This window comes from Perognathus longimembris, chromosome 9, assembly GCF_023159225.1.
Source record: "Perognathus longimembris pacificus isolate PPM17 chromosome 9, ASM2315922v1, whole genome shotgun sequence".
NCBI classification, from domain to species: domain Eukaryota; kingdom Metazoa; phylum Chordata; class Mammalia; order Rodentia; family Heteromyidae; genus Perognathus; species Perognathus longimembris.
In genome coordinates, this window is record NC_063169.1 from 13,458,128 (window position 1) to 13,480,879 (window position 22,752).

Sequence of the window (22,752 nt, forward strand, 5' to 3'; positions counted from 1 at the left end):
ATTAGCAGCTGATATTTTCAACACATCCACTTTAAAGTAGTAATTTTAAGCAAGGTACTCAACTGGTTCGTCAACTTTGTTTTAAATTATAGTCTCTGGGAGTCAGAGTTTGGTTACCAACAAGAAACAGCACATGAAGGTCACAAGTTTTATTTTGTTTTCCAAATTGCCATTGACTCTTGATTTCCAGTTATCACTTCCACCAAGAAAACACTTATTTTTCTTTTGGCACCCACAGAAAACTAGAGTAATAAATTAGAGTCATTTTTCCTACAACAATGGAATGTAGAGAAGACACAAGACATCAAGGCCCTGGTAGGGACCAATCACTGAGGAGAAACAAAGCAGTACTGACAGCACTTGCCACTGACACGCAACCATATACATGTAAGTCAGCAGGCAAGACCTGAGGGTAATAAGAGAGTAAGCAGGAATGCTTGCTTGGCCTGAAATCTCGGTTACCCTAGAGGCTAAAGCAGGAGGCTGATGAGGTTCAGGCCCAGCCCAGGCAAATTTACAAGACCTTGTCTCAACACACAGCATCATACAACATCAAAAACTAGATGAGAAGGCTTTGGTACGAGGTTAGCTTAAATGCATGAAAGAGAGCCCTAATATTTAAAATTCCTATATAGAGAGAACTGTAGAATATACACATAAGCTAACACCTAGAGGTAAAGAGAGGCAAAATCACTGTAGAATTTTGAGATCGCAAGGAGTCCTGTAGCTTATAAACTGCCTACATCACTGGATGTGGTAGTTCCCTGCCACCTGGGCACTTGGAAGGCTGAGACTGGAGGCTTACGTGTTTGAGGCCAGCGTGGCCTACATAGCAAGATTCTGCCTCAGGCAAACACAAACCAAGAAAATACATAAATAAAATAAAAACAAATCACTTACATTTGCTCTAAGCTCAGAAGAAGAGAGACAATAGACACTTTCAGCTCAAATTCACATCAGAGATATTGTTCAAAGAACATTAGAAAGGTTGCAGCACTTTAAGATTAGGGGTTTTGTCCATGTCACCTGAGAGGGGACAGGAACCAGTGTTGCTGTCAGGATGAGGAGGAGGAGGAGGAGGAAGGGGGTCACAGTTCTCCTTCGGGTCCTTGAAGATCAAACTCCTCCTTCCACATCCATTATGTGCAGCATTCTGTCCTTGGGACAAGAAAATGTGGCACAGAAACCTGTTGCATGCTTGCAATTTTACAGTGCAAAAAGACCTAAGAGTGTATTCACCTAACTCAGGAAGGAAAAAAAAAAAATCATCTCATTGGAACTGACCAGGGTCCTAAAGAATTATTGCTGGGGACGGGCTGCTGTGTGCCTTCTCTAAAACTACCAGGGAGAGGACACTGCTGTCCACACTTCCAGAAGCCCTCTCCTGCGTACTTTATGTGCCACGCAGGCCCCTTTGCCACTTGAGAACATCTGTTTCTGTCAGTGGCCTCAGCTACAGAACACACCCTGGTAGAAGCTTCCAGATTAAGAAAAAAAAGCTGGGGCTTCTTCCTAACTTTACACAATGAACAGTGCATAGCCAAGATGGGTTGGATGGGTGGGAGGGGTGAAAGTTTGACAATAAGGACCATCTTAAGTTTGCTTGAAAAGTGAACTGCTTTTTATTTAGAATGTATATAAACCCACACAGAGAAGTGGATTTTTAAGCAGAAGCATTATTTGGATCTCAATGTGGCCCGAATAACCCTCCCCTTCAATGACACTAGGGTCATCTTAATTACTAGCTATCTCTTCCCATCCCTCTCGCAAAAATGACTTAATTAAAATTCTATGTTGATGATACGGAAATTTGCTTTCCAAGGACTCCCTGTTCCCTAGTGGATGGAGACCTTTCCGTGTGTAATTTGCCCCACTTGAAAAAGGAGTGAACACAGAAATGTTTTTTGGAAAGTTTTCTTAGTTCATTTTCTCAGTCTTAAAGGAAACCTAGTGATTTCTGGGTTCATCGATTCCCAAATCAGAGTTTGAAGACAGAAATTGCATGTTAGGTAGAGATATTTTTTTGGATTGATTTTTGTTGTTCTTGGCCCTGGAGCTCGAACGCAGGGCCTGGGCACTGGTCCCTGAGCTCTCTTTTGCTCAAAGCTAGTGCTCTACTATTTTGAGCTACAGCGCCACTTCCAGGAGGAGATCTTTCCACAGATCCGCCTGAGATAATAAAGGACCTCAGTCAGAAAGGACCCCGGGTGTGACACACCCCATGTTGATGTTTATCAGCCTAGGACTTTGGGAGGTCAGACTGACAGAAGACAGTGTCTCTTAGGAATAAGCAATCCCAGCCCAGAGCCTACTTCATCTCAGATACCTGTGTTGAGATGGACTTTCTCTAGAGTCACATATTCACAGATTAATTCAGGACAAAGGGGAAACTCCCTATCACAGAATAACCCATCCACTTAAGAAGCTCTTAAAAGTTCTGAATAAGATGTCTATGTTTAGTTTTTAGTTCCAGAAATAAGGAAGCAAGAACAGCTTCAATAAAGGTACACATTTAAAAGCAAAGGTCAAAATCAGAAAATCTGATTTGTATGTTTTGTTTTTAAACCAAGAGGGTGGAAAAAAGGTGCTGACACATAGCACAAATTCATAATGAAAAATGATCTTGTTGAAAAAAAATTCCCCAGGATGTCAGCATAAAAGCACACAATGTCACATCTTCTATTTTAATGAAAGTCCTTAAAGAAGGGCAAGGTAGATTAGTCAGATAAAAACTACACGTAGAAAAGCTTCTTCCCTGTTTCTGTGGCTTGTAGGACAAAAGAACCAACTGAATAATGACACTGTAAACACCTCATTGAACCCTAATGCTTCTGTCCTGGAACTGGTTTATGGATAGCACACCCTCCATGGCTCAATTCCACCTTCCTCTTTCACCACCTCCAGGGAGCTGTTCCTTCCCAAAGCTCAACACAGAAGGAGAAAGACACAGGAAAACAGGTCCAGATCTCAGATCAAGTTCCAGACATCACGATGGTATTCAAATCCTTTTCCTGGTTGCTCTCGTGGTAAGGGATGGAAGCATTCTCTCCTAGAGTCCAGTGCTTCCGTGAAGTAAAACATGGGGGAATAGAAAAGAACCCTGGCCCCAGGAGTTTCGAGGGCTCTCCTTCAAGGATACGTATTCTGTGACTTTTTATTTGTTGTTTTTCTTTTCTTTTTTCTTTTTTGGTTAACATCCTGATAGGGAACTCTACATTTAAAGGGGGGGGGGGGACCCACAACAACAAAGCCAAATAGCCTAATAAAGGATCTGTCTCAAATAGGTTGAGAATAACTAAAGCTACAGTGACACCAAGAGGGGCCAGTGTACCATCATCTAAGAAGCACTTGCAGGAGAACTTTGTTTCCACTGCGGGTCTGGCTCTCCCTATAGCCTGTGGGCAAGTGACTATCTCCCTGAACCTTGCACTAAATGATCTAAGAGCATAACTTGACTCATCTATGGTTTCCAGTAGAATGATGAAAACTGAAAAAAACTTAAGCTAAGAGCTGAAGAGAGGATAATAAAATGGTGAGATAAACGAAGGGCAGAGATGCCTCACAGAATAGGAGCTCTTGATTTCAGTCTTCATGGGACAAGAGGACAACAATCATACCAATGACCGTGTGAACAGACCAATATCAAAACTGATAGGAGGGAAAAACAACAACAACATACTACACCTTTCAAAACCACAGCCAACTCTCCTACACCCAAACAAATGCTACATTGATTCCAAAGACCACATTTTCAGAGACTTTCTATTGAGAAGAGCATTACTTTCAGGAAGCTGTGTAATTAAAGTCGACCTCTGGGGTTAACTTAAAAAAAATAACATTCGCGGATAACTACAATTTAAAATTTGCTTTTTATAAAACCTGCCACTACTCTCTCAGTAGGAAAAAAAAAAGGAGGGGGGAATGAGCTTTTTCATGGAGCTCCAAGTAGAATTGCTCTGTTTAATTTTAGACAGCTGTGTCTCCCCTCCACTAAAAACACTGAAGTCAGACACACAAACAGGAAAGAGACAAAGCATTTCCCAAACAGACTCCCGGATTCCTTCAAATGCTGTGTTGTTCCTTGGGGAAGGGGAAAGTGATTTGACATTGCTGTAATGAATGGGCCACAGGATTCCCCTCGCACTGTTTTCTGAAGGCATCGGGAGGATGGGATCATCTGCGGGGGGGGGGGGGGGGAGAGCTTGCTGAGGGTCAGATTCCTTCCCTTTGCCCAGCCACCAGGGAGAGCAAACTGGACAAGCCAAATATCCCCCCAAAGGGAGGTGGTTCTGCCAGTTATTTCACAGCGACACCTCACACCTCACTCTAATTGTTATGTTAAAAAAAAAGGGTAAACACAAATCGCTTGCTCATTCCAAGTTTAGGTTTTCAGCCTCTTTGAAACAACAAAGAGTGTACCCACTTCAGAGGCCAGGGAGAAATGGGCCTGGCCAATGCGGCCTGGGCAAAGGCGCTGCGGCCCACCGGCCGCGGGTGAGTGAAGTCATCTGACAGAGGACACTTTTACATGGCCCTCTGGCTTGGGTTATGCCAGCACTTGGGTTCATAAACACGGCAACGTTGGGAGAATCATTTTAGAAACCCAGCTAATAAAGCCGGCTCGTTAAAAAGAATAAAGCCATGGCATGAGCAGAGGGAGACACACACAAAAGGACACTGGAAATACTTCTTTGCTAAGAAAAAGTGGCCTCCCTAAACAAACAAAGACCCTGGGTGGAAGTGGGGCTGGTGGGGCCCCAGGGCTCTGCCCAGCAGCTTGCCCAAGGTAGGCCAATTTGCCAAAAGAGTTAACTGCTGACTAATTAGCATGGAGCAGCTGAAGGCTGGAGGAAATGAGAGGGAACTGACTCCGGGACAGAGCACTAGGGAAGAAGTGAGCCTTTGGATCCTTGCAGAGAGTCTCTGAGATGGGATCTGATCTACTCCCCCCCCCCCCCCGCCCACCTCACCCCTCCAAGCCATCATCAGTAGAGAGATAGGGCGCCAGGTGCCTAAGTCGCTCAGCCATCAATCAACCAAGAGGCTTACCTCTTTGCTGTCCGGGGCATACTTGAAAAGCAGATTCCTGGGTAAGGAGGCCTCTGCCTGCACCGAGGTCCCCCCATCCGACCCCGAATCCCAGGGATGGTCGTTGACAATGTAGGTACAGTTCAGTTCGAACTCAGCCTCTGTCCAGCGAGTCATGTCCGCGTCCTTCACGTCCATTTTCATGGTCTTCTCGGTCCCTCCTGCCGACCCCGGGAACGTCACAGCAGCGGAGCTACACTTGGGGGCAGCCTGGATGGGGAGGAGAGAGGGGCTAAGGTTCCTGCCCGCCATCCCAGGGGCCCCAGCCGATCCTGCGGCTCCCTGCGCGCGAGCGGGTGACTAACACCGCAGATGTGGGGCGCTTGGCACAGCTGAGTAAGAGCCCCCCCCTTCCACCAGGCCTCCCCTCCCCACCCACCCCAAAGCCGCGTCCAGCTTGAAGAAGCAAGGTTCTTAACAATGATCCTCTAGATTCCAACCGGGGGTGGGGGCGGGAAGGAGGAGGAAGCACCCCGGCCCCATCTCTGCCTTCACCTCGCACGGCACTGCGGCCGCCCTGGGTCCCCGCGCGCGCGCGGAGGTTGGGGGGGGGGGAGGACCATGGCCCGCAGTCCCCCCCCCCCACCAGCCCCGCCGTGGAAAAGCGGCCCGGGCGAAGTGTCACAAACAAGGGGAGGAAGAGGAAGGAGCCCCGTCGGCCTCTCAATGAAGCTAAAAATGGAAAGCGCGTGTGCAGCGGGAGCGGAACCCGGCCAGCCCTCTTCCAAATGGGGAAGACTGAACTTTCCCACCGGCTCCCGACTCGGAACCAACTTTCAAAACAACTGCCCCCCTCCGTCCCGCCCTCCCTCCCCGCCGCCTCGCCCGCATCCACCGCGGGAGCGCCCCGCCAGCATCCCGGACCTGAGCTGCAAGCCTCTCCCAGCGCCTGTGGACCACTGAATAATAAAATAATAATAATAATAATAATAATAAATAATGGAAGCATCCCTAACTTTCTTTGGGTCTGTGGGCATCTCTGAGGCCAAATTGAAAAAAGGAAAAGAAATCGGAGCAACCTAGAAACCGATTCCATAGAATTCCCTGTAGAGGAATCCCTTTCGGAACCCTGCGAATCGCGCCTTGCACGCCCATCTGAAAGTGTGCAAATTCCCAGAAGCCCCGGCTGGGCTCCAGATTACCGTAACTCAAGTTATTCACCAAATGCCCCCGACCCCGCAGATCACCCACTTACAGACATGGATAAGAACATTCCCGATTTTCTACTCCCCCCACCCCCGCCCGCCTCCCTGGGGTGGAAAGGAAGGGGGTGCTTTACAAAGAGAGACACGCAGAGGTGGGCAGTGCGTGTGCGGGATGAGCGAGGCCCACGCGCGCTCTCTCCACGGGAAGCCGCGGTGCGCGCGGCGGAGAGCCTTCGCGCGGGGCTTCTCGCTGCTTGACCCCCAGGTCGCTAAACGTGACCCCCTTTCCTGCTTAAAAATAAAAATAATAATGACTGCACGCGAAGCTCGCCTCGGGGGACCCCCTCGCACGCGCCGGCTGATTTTTATTGACCTCCAACGCGCAGTCGCGACGCCGGAGGAGCGTGGAAACGCGGTGCCCCCGGGAGCCCGAGCCCGCCCGGAATGGCTACTTTGTGGCCGTCGGTGGCGGGGTGTTGGGTGTGGGCAGGAGCCACGACTGACATGTCAATGCGTTGCCAGTGCCGTGCAGAACCGAAAGGGTTACTGATTCATAAGGAAAAAGTCTGATAAATGTTTGACAGTCGTACGCGCACCCAAGTACCTCTGGCTTTTATTGCGACTACGTTATAAAAAAAAAAAAAAAAAAGAAAAATAAAAAAAAAGAAGTTTCCAGATCAGTTTTTCTTTCTTTCTTTTTTGTTTGTTTCCAGATCAGATCGAATCAAATAAAATCAGATTCCTTACCAAGGTCGTACCCACACGTTTTTCCAAGCAAAGATCCAACATCGGAGATAAGTCTGGCTCATGTCGACCCCGTCCGCATTTCTCCCCGCGGTCTCCCGGACGGGCGGAGCCGTGAGCGTCGCGCGCCTGGCCGCGCGCTCCCCTTTTCTACCGCAGCCCGGGAGCTCGCTCGGTCCCCGGCGGGCTGTAGGAGGCGCACAGGTGCTGCGCGCTGCGCTAGCCTCTCCGCGACACTGGAGGGCCCAGCGAGTGTCTCGCCAGCCGCAGCTCCGTCTGTGTTAACCAGACCGGCGGCTTTCCCCTCCCTCCCAGCTGCAGATTAACCACTCGTCTCGTACACTCCCACCGGCGGCCCGGAGTGGGGGCGTGGCCAGGTACCTGGGCTCCACCGCCGGGCCGGGGCCGGGGCCGGGCCGGGCCGGGCTGCGCCGCCGCGGCGCGCAGGGCTTTTCCCCGCCTCGGATTGCGAGAGCCGCCGCGCTTCCTCTCTGCTCGCAGAGAGACATTTCAACACGGACTGGGAGCCTTCCTACTTCCCTTTCTAAGCCCTCAGCGTTTCGCTCTGGGCTGCATTGTATTCTAAATACTCCAGATCGCCCTGCTTCCGGTTGTGATAGAATAAAGTGAGTGTGTGTGTGTGAGTGTGTGTGTGGGGGGGGGGAGGATAGTGAGGACGCGCGCTCAAGTGAGAGAAATCTGAAAAATAAAAAATCATCGTGCGAACCCGCAGTCACAGAACTTACTTTGAGTGATCTCAGGTAACACGAGGTAGCTTGGGGGGGGGGCACACCTCGCCCCGCCCCATCCAGTGACCCCCCCCCCTCCTCCCCATAACTTAGAAGAGTTCAGTTCTGCCGCCAGCCACAATTTGGGGGTGCCACTGACTTCCCGCTCTGCACTGTTGGGTGAACAGGGGAGTAGGAAAGGGTCACAATCAGACCGATGGTTGCTTTCTCCGCGCGAGGAGTGGAGAGCCCGCGGAGGCAGGCAGGCATTCGCGGGGCTTGCGCTCAGCCCGGCTGGCTGTTCCTCTCGGCCCCCGGTCCTCTGGTGAAGGAAGGATATCCTGTGATGATGGCATACAATGTCCTGTTTGTTTATTATGAAGAGCGTGGACCGCGCATTCTTGCTTCTCCTTACAAAACAAACCAGAGGCTTTACTTCCTACCGTGGTCTTTGTGCCTTCAGCAAGGAATCCTCTTCATTCCCAGCAACCGTGAGGCAAAGGGCCCATGGATAGCTAGCACCCCACTCCAGTTACTTACTCTTTATAGTCTCCTACTTTCCCCGGGCCCCTCTTCCTAGGTAGGTGTAAGAAGAGCCAGCTCTCTATTGGGAAAGATGGGGGAGAACGATGGAAGGGTGACATTGATCAAGATGGACTGTGCTCATGATCTGACTTGTTGAACTGAAGCCCCTGGGTGAAAACAATGACTTAAAAATAGCAATACAATTTTAAAAGAATCGTCTCTCCTTCCAACTTAGGTTGCAGTATCTTTTTGTAGTATTTAAAATACCCATGCGCATACACAACCACCCACATCCACCCCCACATCCACACGCCCAGCCCTGACTTAATGATACCAGCTTAGTCATACAATGAAATGGACATTTGGGTATTTGTTTACAGGAAGAAATGAAACAAAGCAAAACAAAAGCCCAAACTCCATCATAAAAGCAGGCCTACTTATCTTTAAAATTTCTTTCAGGAAACTTTTCTAGAATATATTTTTGGGAGGGGGAGGAATGGGAGAAAGGAAGGTGAAAGGTCAACAATTATATGCTACAAAACGGCATGTGTGTCTAAAGCCCTTCTACAAGCTCTGTAGCACACAATTAAGTTCCCACTAGGGGACATAAGTAACACACACACACACACACACACACACACACACACCCTGTTTAGTGCTAGGCCACCTGCTATTGCATGTTGTGCCAGAGGGGACGCTAGCATCAAGAGGAAACAGGACATTTAGTTAGCTGATGTGCGAGGGGTATAAAATGAACAATTCTTAAGAGCTCTCTGAAAGCTTCGAGATGATAATTAAACAGGAGAAATCCAGTCTTCTGGAGAGGGTTTATTAACTGCTGCTGAGTCAGCACCCCAGTGGACAGAAAAACAACGCAGTCACACTGTAGGCTAGGCTGCTGCTGCTCACAATCTCCGACAGATCAGTTAACAAGTATTTCACTTCCCTTTCAGAATCAGAACTCTATTCTTGAGCCACAGATACCACGCAAAAACCTGTGACTCAGCCAGGACGGAGTGAGGAACAGGCAAAAAGAAAAGAAAGGAAGAAAGGAAAGAGAGAAAGAAAGGCTGATAGTCAAGGTGAGAAGAGAGCTATTTTCAGCCAAATATTTGCTTTAATGACTAGAAGATGCCAGTGAATCAACTCACTGTTAATTAGTATCAGCCTGCACTCACCTTCAGAGGTGGTGAAATGGGCTTGAGTCTACAGAGGACGCAAACATCAAATAGCAGTGTGGGTCTTAGCCAGGCAACCCTAAAATTAATTCCAGGTGCTTCAGCTGAGCTGGAGCAGGCCATGAGAGGGACTTGGAGGAAAGTACATTCGGAGACAGTGCTGGAACCCCAAAGCCTTTCGATGGTTGCTTTTTGGTGTGTGTCAAAGTGATTGAGGGAACAACAGCAGCAGCGACAACAACTCCAGCCAACTTTTGATTATGATTAGAACAGTCAGAGATAGTAATAACCTAATTTAAAATGAAGGACACAAAGAAAGGAAGAAGGATCGAAAGTAGGGAAGCAGACTCCTAGTGTAACATGTAGGTATAGGTATCACCTAGCTTGAAGAGCTACAGGGCAGGGAGAAGGCCTGACCTTGTGAACTTCACCCCCACGTTCCAGAAAGCTCTTCTCCCTGGCTGACTAAAGCTGGGAGCGGCTATACTGCACGCACAGATCTGTGTGGCCACCACCACTCTCTGTAATCGAAAGTCTCCAAATGTTTGTTCTAAGAAATACCTTGCTGCAGTTTTAGTTCTTGTACTGTTAAAACAATCCTCATCAGTTATCTGAAGTGAGCAGCATTTTTAATTCTAGGCAGAATTCTTAAATTTGGTAGCAATCCTATAATTCTCTTCGAGGACAGCATTGCAGCAGGTCAACATGCCTGTGTTCATTCAGCTTCAGCTACCGGGCCAGGTGTTGCCTCTTCTTCTTCTTCTTCCCCCCCCCCCCCCCAGCACTTGGGTGGTTGGGGATGGCAAAGTAGGCAGCCAGATGCCTGCCCTGGGGGGGAAAGACTCCTGTAGCAGGAAGGGAAGTTGAGCATGCAGTCTGGAGACCTGATTCCACTTGAGGAGAAACACACCACACACACACACACACACACACACACACACACGCACACATGCACACACACACACATTCTTTTCTTCCTAAGGAAAGTAAAAAGTGGGATAAAATACACTTAAGATGAAATGTGTTTTCATTTTCTAATTCAACTCCTGCTATACCCAAACAAGGTCAATGACAGGCTAACCACATCAAGAGAACCCCCCCCACACACACACCCTCTTTTCCCCACTCCCTACCCAGCCACCCACCCTCACCCCCCCCACCCATTTCCCACTTCCTGTAAGTTAGGCATCTTCATGCTGGTAAACATTTGGGGACCAACTGTAAGCCTGAGCCTTAAAGAGGGGCACTGTGGCTTTGAAGCCCTCCCACGTGTCTCAAAGCCAGGCTGAAGAACTAGAGGGGACATTGGTTTTTAAACTTTAACAGCTCCTTTTCAACTCAAATCACTGGGCCTGGCTTTCTGGCTGCCTTCTTTCTCTCTGAATGCCAGACAAGAAGAGCAAGGATGTGTGTGAGAGAGAGAGAATGTATGTATGACACATGCCACGTTACAATGCGGCATGTGTCACTGGTATGATAAGTGTATGCTATGTTTCAATGATGGGTGAAATCAATTTCAAAATAGCACCAAAACAGCTTCCATCTTGTTACACAGCTCACCTCCCTCAAACTTTGACCAACGTATTTAGAGTCTAGATTTGAGGATGGAGTGCCTAAGGGACTATGGGCTTGGTTTGTAATGGAAACAAAAAATCAAAGATGCTGAAAAGCCAAAGTAAAGCACTGCCCCTTGTCTAGGAGTGAAGACGGGATCTGTGCTCTCCGGAGGCCTTTATAAAGCCCACATGATGGCCAAGCTTTGAACTGGGATCCTTAGATGTCAGCCTCCAGTGTAGCTAGGTGTGAGCCACAGGTCCACTTCTTGTGTTCTTAAAGAAAAGTCATTTACATAGTCGGACATTATTCATTTAGTTTGACATCCACCAACTTAACAAGTAGTACTAGCAACAACAAGACTCTCCAGGATATTTGTGGGGGAAACCAAGGTGAGTTTCCAATTGACTTTTCTTTCTGTGTGTTGATGATGGTGAGTCTTCAGACACGAGAGGCATTTTAATTCCTGAAAAGGCTGTCGGGAAGGGAATCATTTCTGAACCCATAAGACGACTTGTAATCCCCATGTCTGGTGAAAAGGGAATACATGTGCACAACCAAAGGCAAAGCACAAGTTCTCACGAGGAGAGTGTCGGGGCAGGTGCACATTTTGAAATGCAGCTTCCTCTTATCTCTTCTTGGGATTTATGGGGGGAAGAGTAGCTTCTACACCAAGGAACCTGTGTGACAAATACTTGCTTCTCCGGCTGAAAGAGGGGAGGACCCAGGTAGAAATAAGGAAGGCTGTAGAGAGGAGGAAGAGGAGAGAAGCCAGGACAGGAACAGGGTGGAAGGCGGTGGGAAGTTTGGTTGGAGCAGCAGAGCCAGGGAAAAGCAGCTGAGAACACAGGAGCAGGAAAGGAAGCCTGCACTATGCCTGGCTCTTGCGCTTCCCAGAAAACACAGAATACTAGCCAAACAATCAAGGAACACTGATCACTTTTTTTTTCTCTTAAAAAATTAAAAGTGAGACTAGTGATTTCTTCACATCTTTTCTTTTTGCTTGGTGCCAGTCCTGGGGCTTGACCTCAGGGCCTTGACACTGTCCTTGGGGTTTTTTGTTTAAAAACTCAAGTGAGTGCTCTACCACTTGAGCCACGGCTCCACTTTCCCCCACCTATTTTTTTTCCCTTTGGTAGTTTATTGGCGATAAGAGTCTCAAAGACTTTTCTGCCCAAGCTGGCTTTGACTGGTAATCTGCAGAACTTAGCCTCCCAAGTAGCTAGGATTATAGGCGTGAGCCACCAGTACCTGGCTTCCTCGTGTCCTTTTAAAGGAAAGAGCCAGGGGCTGGGAATGTGGCTCAGCGGTAGAGTGCTTGCCTAGCATGCATGAAGCCCTGGGTTCAATTCCTCAGCACCACTTCTAAACAGAAAATGCCAGAAGTAGTGCTGTGGCTCCAGTGGTAGAGTGCTAGCCTTAAGCAAAAAGAAGCCAGGGACAGTGCTCAGGCCCTGAATTCAAGCCGCAGGAGGGCCCAAAAAAAGTAAAGTCAAGGCTGTTGAAACTTAATGTATGTGTGTGCGCACATGTGTGTGCATGGGTGTGTGCCAGGCGTTAGGAGAGAATAGACAAAATTAAAACTCACTGCTGAGATCATGTGCTCCCCAACACTGCAATGCCCAACCCTGCATGGAGAGTATTTGGTACCCCACTTGAGTTGAGGATCACAAATCCAGAATGTCGCCCCATTTTCCTGCTAAGAAAACTGAGGACCAGGAAAACTGATGGCAGTTTGAAGCCAGCAGGGTAGAAAAGTCTCACAAACTTATCTCCAATTAATAAGCAAAAAGCTGGTGAATAAGGGCCAGCTTTGAGCAGGAAAAGCCACAGGAGAGTGCAAAGGCCCCGAGTTCAAGCCCTAGTACAGGCACAAAAACAACCAAAAAACCCAGGGTCAGGGACCAGAAAGCTTAGAAAGAAGGCACTTTCTCCCGCCCTCCTTACTGTAACTGATCTTAACCAAAAAACCATGGACCTGAGATGCAAGGCGCTGAGGATCTCCGTTCTGGTTGCTTACCAGCTTCCAAATAAAAGCAGAGCTCTGAGGGACCCTTAATCCCCGAGTTCTAGGTTGGACCCCCAAGTCCAACTCCCAGGCCAAAGATACAGGCTAGAGGAGAGCCAGTAGGCCCAAGAGTAAAACCTTTTCAATGTGAAGTGGGTTAAAGGTGAATATTAAAAAAAAACAAAAACTTCAAACCACAGGCATTGCCTGGAGGTCCTTTCCATTCCTCCTCTGCTACCCTGGGTGCTGAGGAAAGAGAAGGCAAAGTATTACAACAAGCCACAGCTTAAGAGACTCCTTATCTTTTGAGAAACTCTCTACAGAGGACTGAATAAGCCCAGTCCCCTTTTAACAGGAAGATGGTGAAGCCACCGGCCAGGACTTATCTGTCTCCATCTTTGGCTCATTGTTTCCTGAAAGTACTCCCTGGGGAAGTGGGATGTTTGGTGACGTTCAATAGCCATCCCCTCCCCCCCCCAGCCCCCTGAAGATGCACCCCGAGGCCTGAAGGGCAACACAGAATTACCCTACAATGCAACCAATCACAGAGAAAGTAACAGCCCAGGGCTTTTCCTGCCTCTCCTTTGAAAAGAACTGGTGCTGTCTGTAGGAGAGCTAAAGCCACAATGGCAGTCCATTAAAAGTATTAGGAGGTAGCCTGCCGCCAGGATCCCCAGGATCTGCTGGAGGAGAGCTTGCTCCTGACAATAGACAATTAAATCTGGCAAATCCCAGCTACTTGCTGCTGTTCTAATTCCTCCTAATTGTATGAGACTTGCCCACCACTCCTGCATTCAGGGATGAGGCGAGCCAGTCTAATCTCCCAAGTACCTGACCTACTTCCGGCAGGATCTCTTCAGTTTTCTTTCCCTCCCATCTGGACCCCTCATCTCATCTATTCTCCCCTGTTCCCCAAGCCCCAAAAGAGAAGGCGGGAGGATATTGACAGGTTGGGGGAGGTAAGGCAGAAGGCTGTGTTCAAATCAATAACGCTGGGGGCTTCATACAGGTCACTAATCGGTTAACAGCTAATCATGCTCATGGGCACGTCTGTGATTAAGCCACGCTTTTGCAGTGAGCTCAACAAGTGGCATGGGGGGGGGCACATTTAGGATCCAACTGCCAGATCCCTGCTGGCTGCCAACTCTGCACGCGCTTGTGTGTGCAGGAGTACATGCCTCAGTGATTCCATTTGTGGCCGAGGCTTTGCCAATTGTCTGCCAACACCAGCTGGATAGAGAAAAGCACTCAGCACCTGGCCAGCCAAAAGATGCAACCCCACCAAAGCACATGGGGCCTTTGCAGGCCAGTTTGCTTGCGTGTGCCCGCTCTTCTAGAATCTAGGAGAGGAGCAAATCTTTGTAACTCAGTCTTCTTGGCTTTATTTATTTCTTGGTGCTAGGGATCAATTCCAGGACTTCTGCATAGACGAATCGAGTTATATCCCCAGCCCAGGGATGATTTTTTTTTTTTTTTTTTTTGCCAGTCCTGGGCCTTGGACTCAGGGCCTGAGCACTGTCCCTGGCTTCTTCTCGCTCAAGGCTAGCACTCTGCCGCTTGAGCCACAGCACCGCTTCTGGCGGTTTTCTGTATATGTGGTGCTGGGGAATCGAACCTAGGGCCTCGTGTATCCGAGGCAGGCACTCTTGCCACTAGGCCATATCCCCAGCCCCAGGGATGATATTTTTAATGCTGGAAAGAAAGTCTTCATAGAACTATGTAGTCAAAGGGAGAAAGAAGGAGGTTGAGGAATGGAGTAGAGCAGAAGGCTGCATCCAAACCAATAACACTCATCTATTTTATATCCTAAAGGGTGTGTAACAATCTTTCCTTAAAATACATATGGCTTAGGATGAATTCCAATAGTCAGGAATAGTATATGACTTCTTGTATTAAAAAAAGAAAACCTTTAGCTGCAGCCCTTTTGTATATCATCTTTACAATAACAATAAAAAAGAAAACCTTAAAAGTTTAGATATAGTACACATAAAATATTTATAGATGTAATTACAGGCCTTTGGGAAATGGCTTCAAAATTGTCAGGGGTGGGGTACAAATGTGAACAACCCAGCTCTTTTTTTCTTTTGTCTTGTGTGTATGTGCGTGTGTGTGTGTGTGTGTGTGTGTGTGCATACATGTACACATGTGTGTTGGACCTGGGGTAGTGTCCTTTAGCTTTGCACTCAGGGCTGGTGCTCTAGTATTTGAACTATGCCTTCACTTCTGGCTTCTTGTTGGTTAATTGGAGATAAGATTTGGGGGGATTTTTCTGCCTAGGCTGGCTTCAAACCACGATGCTCAGATGTCAGCCTCCCGAGTAGTTAAGATGACAAGTGTGGGCCACCAATACCTAGCAGACCCCAGGTCTTCCGTTTCTAACAGCTGGACTGGGCAACTCATATATTTAATGGATTAAAATAATTTACAAAATAAAATGTCAAATTCTATTTAATTTGTTCCTCCAAACCCTCAACCAGTTTAACTTGTTTATCAACTTTGTATTCATATAGCTAAAAGTTAAATTGAAGCATAATCAAAATACATCATCTGTATTTATAAAATGTTCACAATAACTCGCCCCCCATTCATGTATACAATGAATACATACGGATTTACAATACATTAACAGAAATGAAAGTTAAATAGGAAGGGAGAAGCCCACACCTGTTTTTGTTTCTTGCCCTACCAAAAGAGCCAGTTGGTTTTGGGACTGAAGTCATTTTGAGAAACACGATTTCCCAGTGCCAGACAATAGAAAGCCCTTTCAACATGTTCAAAAAGATGTCAACCATCACCACGCAGGTTTAACTTTGGTCTTTTGATGAAATTGGAAATTATGTCTCGTGCTGCAATCTTATTAGGAAATGAGGAGGGGCCCATTTGAGGCTGAAAACTTCTGTGTTTGGAGGCAAAGCGCCTCTCCAGCATCTGCATGACCTGCATCTGTCGTTGAGTGAGTGCCCTCCCCCACCACCACGGATAAGCTAGGAAAACTGCAGATAACTCACTTTTTCTTTGTGGTCATCTGAGCAAGTGGCTGGCGGCACCTCGCAGGGCCTCCACTGATAAACCCTGTCAAACGGCAGCCATTTGTCAGCCAGAGAGAGGAGCTCAAGCTGAAAGATGAACCCAGGAAGTAGATTTATCTGGTGCAACACATTAACTAGTATAAATACCAGCACAAAAAAGTAAACACAGGTTCCCAGCCAGAAAGAACTAATCACAGGTACCTCAACCTTCTCGAAGCTTTCACCGCCTCAATTTGTCTTGCTGTGTTACCCAGAATAGATTGAAACAAATCACAGGCTTATTTCCTTATTGATCTCTTATTTTGTTAACAATGACTTTCATTCATTTAAAAAGGTTCTGCTGGGCTTGAGGAAAGTTTCTCTTGTGATAATGTCCCTCCAGCCTCTAGAAGAGAGGCTTTTCTAAACCACTTGTATGGTTGAAAACCTAACCCATGACATTTTCTTTCAGATTGTTATGCATATTAAACTCACACATCCATTGATAGGATTTTTGGTCTTCTTGGAAATATTTATTCATTTAGGCACTTCTGGGGTTTGAACTCAGGGCCTCAAGCTTGCGAGGCTGGCATTCTACCAGTCGATCCATATCTCAAACCTCAAGCCCTTTTAGCTTGGTTAATTTTCAGGTAGAGTCTCAAGCTATTTTCTATAACTAGTTTCAGACAGTGATTCTTATACCTGTAGCTGTCCACATATATGCCATGATGTCCAGCTTATAGGTTAAAATGAGGTCTCAGTTTTTGCCTGGCCTAGCCTCAAATTGCAATGTTTCTGATTTCTGCTGGGCATACAGGCATGAACCGCAATGCCCACTCCTCTTAGAAGCGTGTTTGATTCCAGAAGTCCCAATTATCTGTAACTCACAAGCCAACAGGCAGGTTAGGAAGTTGCTGGCTGATGGTCAGAGTTAGGCATGGGAAGCAAAGGCGTGACCTCTGGAATGGCTTTCCTTTTAGAGAACATGGGCTTTGAGCTTCCTTTCATCTTGTTGGCCACTTTTTGCTCAGGCCTCTCCAGTAAACCCATTCTACTGCATAGGATCTGTCTCTGAGATCCACCTTGCACGCTGTGGCTATCGCGGGCATCTCTGCAAACCCAAGGTTGGCACAGTGCCTGCCTGGCAGTAGCTGAATAACTGATGAATGTCATGATAAAAGTTTAGGTGAAAAATGATCCTCAGGTCACACCTGGGAGGGAAGGGTAGTGGGGCTCTCAAGATGTGTTCTCTTTTTCTGGAGAAAGCATCTCCTGTCACGTAGCCCTTGGACATAGTGCTTTAAACGTGTTCCAAGGCAGTCAGCCTCTGGGGTTCACGCCTGTAATCCTATCTACTCCGCAGTCTGAGATCTAGGGATCACAGATCAGAGAGAGGCCAGGCAGACACTCGTGGGAGACTCTTATCTCCAACTAGCCAGCAAAACACCCGACATGGAGGCATTGGAGCCAGTGGTAGAGCACTAGCCATGAATGAAAAAGCAATGAGAGGGTGCAAGGCCCTGAGTTCAAATCCCAATGTTAGTAGCAAATGAAAACAGAAAACAACAACAAAAAGTTCCAAGGCAGAAGATACACATAGAAAAATGTGCAATATCTGGGAGAAGGAAAGAAGTTATCCCTTGACAATAAGTTCACCGACGGACAAGCAAACACCCTAGCTGCTGCGGGTAACAGTGGTTCACGCGGTCCTTATGTGTCCACTCTCACAGGTATGTACATTGGAATCTTCCTAAAAACAGTTTCTCCTGCATGGCTTTGGGCCTGTCTCCCCTTCCCAGCTACTCCACCTTCATAATTATGATTAACTACAGCAGTGAACAAGACAAACTCCTTGCTGCTTGGTGGGCTGATCATTCGTATGGCAAAATGGATTTAGGATGTGTAGGGCGGTTTAGGACAAAGATAAGTTATGCGACCACTTTGTATATAATCCATTTGTATCCATTAAATAGAGTTCTGCATCTTAAATATTGTAGTCTAAAGTTACATTTTACTCAAGATTGACTTCCTCAGAGAGTATTAATTCAAATCTAAAACTTGGATTATTGTCTGTAGTGCTATGGAGTTCAGAACTATTCAGAGAAAAATATCGGTTTTTTTTACTAGTAAGTAAAGTTTCAGCTCTTTATGGATTTTAAAAATGGAAGAGTAATGTAGATAAAAGCAATGCCACCCAATTCTGAGTGACTTTACAGAGAATATGATGATTTCATCTCTAAAGTTCTCACAACAGTAGTTTTTGTTCACAAAAAGTGGTACTATTTTCAATATTTATTTATTATTTAATCCTAGTATCATATGATAGTCCCACCTTGTAAGATAATATGTTTTAGGAACTTTGATCTTACCGATAGGGATTTTTATGACCGTCTTATGTCAAGTTCCTTAGCTCTTGGACCAAGAGCAAGGTAAGGAATGGAGGCAACTTTCTGTAACTCTACCCAAATGGAGACTGTCTATACTCAGTTAAGGGCCTGTGTGTCTTTCCACTGGAAATCCTGAGGAGCATCTGATACTAATAAAAGCCTCAGTGTGTTAAAACTGGAAAACAAACATAATGGCCTGCTGGGGCTAGTGGAAAAGAGACTTAAACCAGTGACTTTATGGTTAATATAGGGCTGTTTTATCTCTTGGATTTCCAAGGAATCCATTCTTGCCAAGTGTTATATCACTGGGAATACAAATCTAGCTGTTTTTAGAGCGTATATAATTGGTAAAGTGTCAGAGCTAAAATCTTTCATTCCTAGAAATCTAATTTAGTACATGAAAATGGTTGTGTTTTTTTCAAGTGTTTTGCCATAAAAATGAAAGCTAATGGAAAAAATTCTTTTTTTTCAAACATGGATTCACTTATGAAAGTTGAGTTTTAGAGAAAACTTCTAAGTATGAGATATGCTGATGTAGTAAATATTAATCATAAACACCAAGTTCTTTTTCAATAATCAAAATCAACTCCCCCCCCCCATTTTGACTGATAATCATTATGACTGGTGCTTTTGGGACCAATAGTTTAAAAATTATGCAAAGTTAAGCCAAAGACTTAGAAATAATAAGTATTAATCTCAAACTATATATATACATATGCATATATACTACAAATACAGATACACACACACACACCACACACACATACACACCCACACACACCCTTCAATGTATGTCAGTTTTCCCATCTTTTGTGTTGGGCCAAGGCCCAATTTCTTCCTGGTTACAGTACACAATACCTTTATGCAGAAACCCTCCAACATTCAAGTGTTGGTGGCTTATGGCTGCAATCTTAGCTACTCAGGAAGCTGAGATCTGAGGATCACAGTTAAAAGCCAGCCCCTGTAGGACACACACACACACACACACACACACACACACACACTGACAGTTGCTGAAATGCGAATACCACAAAGACTAATGTAGGCCAGGTGATAGCAGTGAGCCTGCTAGGAACCGGTTGTCCCCAGATAAATGGCACCAGTCAGGTCCTTCAGAATTCAAAATGCGACACCAAGACTTACTACATGGACTAGAATCTCTGATCAAAAAAGCATCAGGTGTGGTGACAGGCAGAAAATAAACAGGAAAAATGGCTCAAAAGAGGACTCCAAGTCAAAACATGGCCCTTGAGTAAAGAAGAAAACCATTGTCTTTCCAACTCCTGGTTTCAGATGCCAGGGGCAGCTTTGTGGCATTTGCCCGGAGAAGCCCATGGAATTATCTGGTGTGCCTTATCCATAAATCCCAAACAGAAAGCTGTGTACCTGACATGGTTTAGATGAACTTACTATTTCTTGCCACCAAGTAAACCTTAACAAAAAGTCATTGTGAGCCACTTAGTGTAGATTCTAGTATTGAATATGGGAATCCTATATATTGCCAGAAGCATTTTCTAATTCTTTATCCCTCACCACTGTGAACATTCTCCCATGTTTACATGATTCTTAATTGACACAGAATATAATCAACGATCAAACATGCATTACTAGTTCCTTTTGGGGAGACTGATGATTGAATCCAGAGTCTCATGCATGCTAAGAACACAGTCTACCATTGAACTATGTCCAGCTGTAAAATATTTTCCAAGTATTATAGAAAACACTATGTTGGAAATGAACTTTACAACTTGGGTAGAAGGAGAGGAGGGGGGTACAGGAGGAAATGAAGGAGGGGGGTAACACCATTCAAAAATAAATTTACTCATTATCTTACTTATGCAATAATTTTTTAAAGTATTATAGAGAATACAGTGAAAAATTCAGTCTGAGTCTGAAGTTCATGAAAAATGACAATGTTTAAAAATTTTACTTCATTTCTGTTTTCAAAGAGAATGTCTTTTCCTCGCTTCCCCAATAACAAATAAGGTCCACAATAATCTGCAATTCCCAAACCCAGAAAACGGAACATTCCAAATTGTTTCACTTTTCAGTCCTCCTGTCACAGATCCTCTCACCCCTCAGTTACTCCAATGACCTTGTAACTGCCTTCTCCATTGCCAGTTTCATTCCTTTGCAGTTCCCATCACCATACCCACGCCACCAAAGTGGCCATTGTGAATCACAGCTTTCCCGTGGCCTTCCCTCCCTCCTAACCCCCACGGCCGGCCAGGGCTGCTATTGGCTTTGTTGTAGAGTCAACCTTCATGCTGTTTCCGGCTGCAGAGACATGACGTTTAAAGAACACCTCACTGAACATACGCATACCAACATGACGTCTCCTGAGTCTGAACAATTCAGACTTGGAAGCCCATCTTGACCCTGGGACATTCAGACGACAAGCCTTCGAGCCAGTACCGGGACCAGATCTTTCTCATGGGCCTTAGGTGCCACATAGAGTCTCAACAAATGTACGGGTTGACATCCTTCTCCCTTTCTGCACAAACTTCAAAGTCACAAAGACCTTTTAAATAATATCATACCTTAACCACCTATTATCTGGGCAGAACGATCAACGGAAATAATAGGTCCTTAATACTAATCAAAGGACATGGAAAAGAAAGTAACGGCTTAATCATTTTTAGAATATTCCTAAAACTGAAGAAACAACACAGTAATGTTCTGAACCTCGTTACAATATCGACAGTATCACTTAACCCTCTGAATGCTGGCTTGACGCCCTCCATGTAACCGGAAGCACACAGTCCTGAATCCTCCTGCTGGCCTTGTGGGGAAGGAAGAGCCAGCAGCCAGTTCTCATCCTTTCGCTTCCCTCCTAACATCACTACTTCCTCCTGCCAGACCCACCAGAGTGAAATCTGTGCACAACACAGGCTGTGACTTCCGGGGAAGCTCAAAGGCCCGCTGGCATACTGTTCTCTTCAAAGCACCCCTGGAAGTCTGTGTGGGATGAGCAGGATTGAAACCATCCTCTTTCCAGAGAACAAGTAAATCCACCCCACCGTGTTTCTGTTCTCACTTACCAGGGGCTCAGGACATAAATGGTTATGGAGAGGTTGTCCCCAAGCTCCCCCACGCAGGCGGTACCACAGCCAACAGGAGAAGCCACGCTCACATCTGGGCTGAACCTCCCAAATGGGACATGCGACAATATGGGTATCCGGCCTTAAGTTTTATTAGGACTGGATCATAGAGAAAAAACCAACTGGGGGAACTAATGGGGTGGGGGTGGGGACAATGGAAGAGAGAATAGTATCCTCTCTCTCTCTCTCTCTCTTCTCCCCTCCCCTCCTCTTTCTCTTCCTCTTCCCTGTTCTATGACAAAGAATAGGGAAGATGCCTTATAGCTAGTTAGGGGTTATACTTTGACAAGAAAGGTCTTAATTCTCAGAGTTACTTTATTTACAATCTAGAAGAGTGCTTAAGTCCTATACACTTCTTCCCAAAATAACCCTGCAGAGTAATATTGTTCTTATTTGCAAAGTGAATTTTATCTTTCTCTCCTCTTCTCTTGGTTTTTGCTCACAAAGTAATAGCTGAGAAGTTAGAGAGCTTTTTCTCATAATAGGCGTGGATACATATCTAAGAGCCTAGGCAAAGACAACTGAAAATGGAGCACATTGAGAGTAGAGCATTCAAATACGTCCCAGGAATGCTTTCAATGGCTCTCAACCTTAGCTGTACAATCGGATGACCTGGAATTTTAAGAAATCGATGTTCATGTTTCACCTCACACCAGTTAAATCAGAGCATTGGGGTGGGAGCCAGCCGTCATGACTCCAGTGTACTGCCATGTTTGGGAACCACTGCTGTACTCAAGCAGAGGTCCACCATTTGGATATTATTTATACCTAAAATATCTTCTTCCTTAATGCCTCCTGGCAAGGTAGTTGATGGAGATTGTGGATTAATAATAGAGATTCTGCTTCTTAACTAAGAATGGGGGCAAGAAGGCCAAACACATAAATGAAGTCAGAATAATCCGTTAGAAGGGTCTGTGATCACTGATTGTGCTCCTAATTCCAGTTGTGAGGGAATTTTGTGACTTGGGAAGGAAAGCACCCCCAGGAGTGTGGACAAGTAAAAACAAAGCAACATTCAACAGGAGACAATAAACTCAAATGTCTACATTCTGCTCAAAGTAGGTCAGCATCATCTTCACTTGCTATTTTTTAAAAAATAAATAGAGAATTACTGAATTCTGATCATTGTAAATTAGAACCTGAATAGATGACATGACAAGAGGCATTCTTAACATAATTGATTCAAGCAGGTCATTATAAATCATGTTTGCTCAAGGAAATATCCTGGAAGTTTGTTTGAGATTGTCTGAAAGAGTAAATATTTAAAGATAACAAAAGTTACTCTC

At 45.9% G+C, this 22,752-nt stretch overlaps 1 protein-coding gene across 2 annotated transcripts in view; it reads right to left on the minus strand.

The window, feature by feature from the left end:
* Positions 1-22,752, minus strand: part of Prdm1 (PR/SET domain 1) — a 99,269-nt gene that overhangs the window by 15,542 nt on the left and 60,975 nt on the right. Inside the window, exons 1-2 of one of the 2 annotated variants that reach the window (XM_048353754.1) lie at positions 6,981-7,669; positions 5,050-5,298 (exon numbers count right to left, since the gene is read on the minus strand). In XM_048353754.1, the coding sequence (XP_048209711.1) occupies positions 5,050-5,298; positions 6,981-7,022 (291 nt within the window). In that variant the 5' untranslated portion in view covers positions 7,023-7,669. Of the gene's footprint in view, positions 1-5,049; positions 5,299-6,980; positions 7,670-22,752 lie in introns of those variants that run through there. The other variant, XM_048353755.1, reaches the window with a different exon arrangement.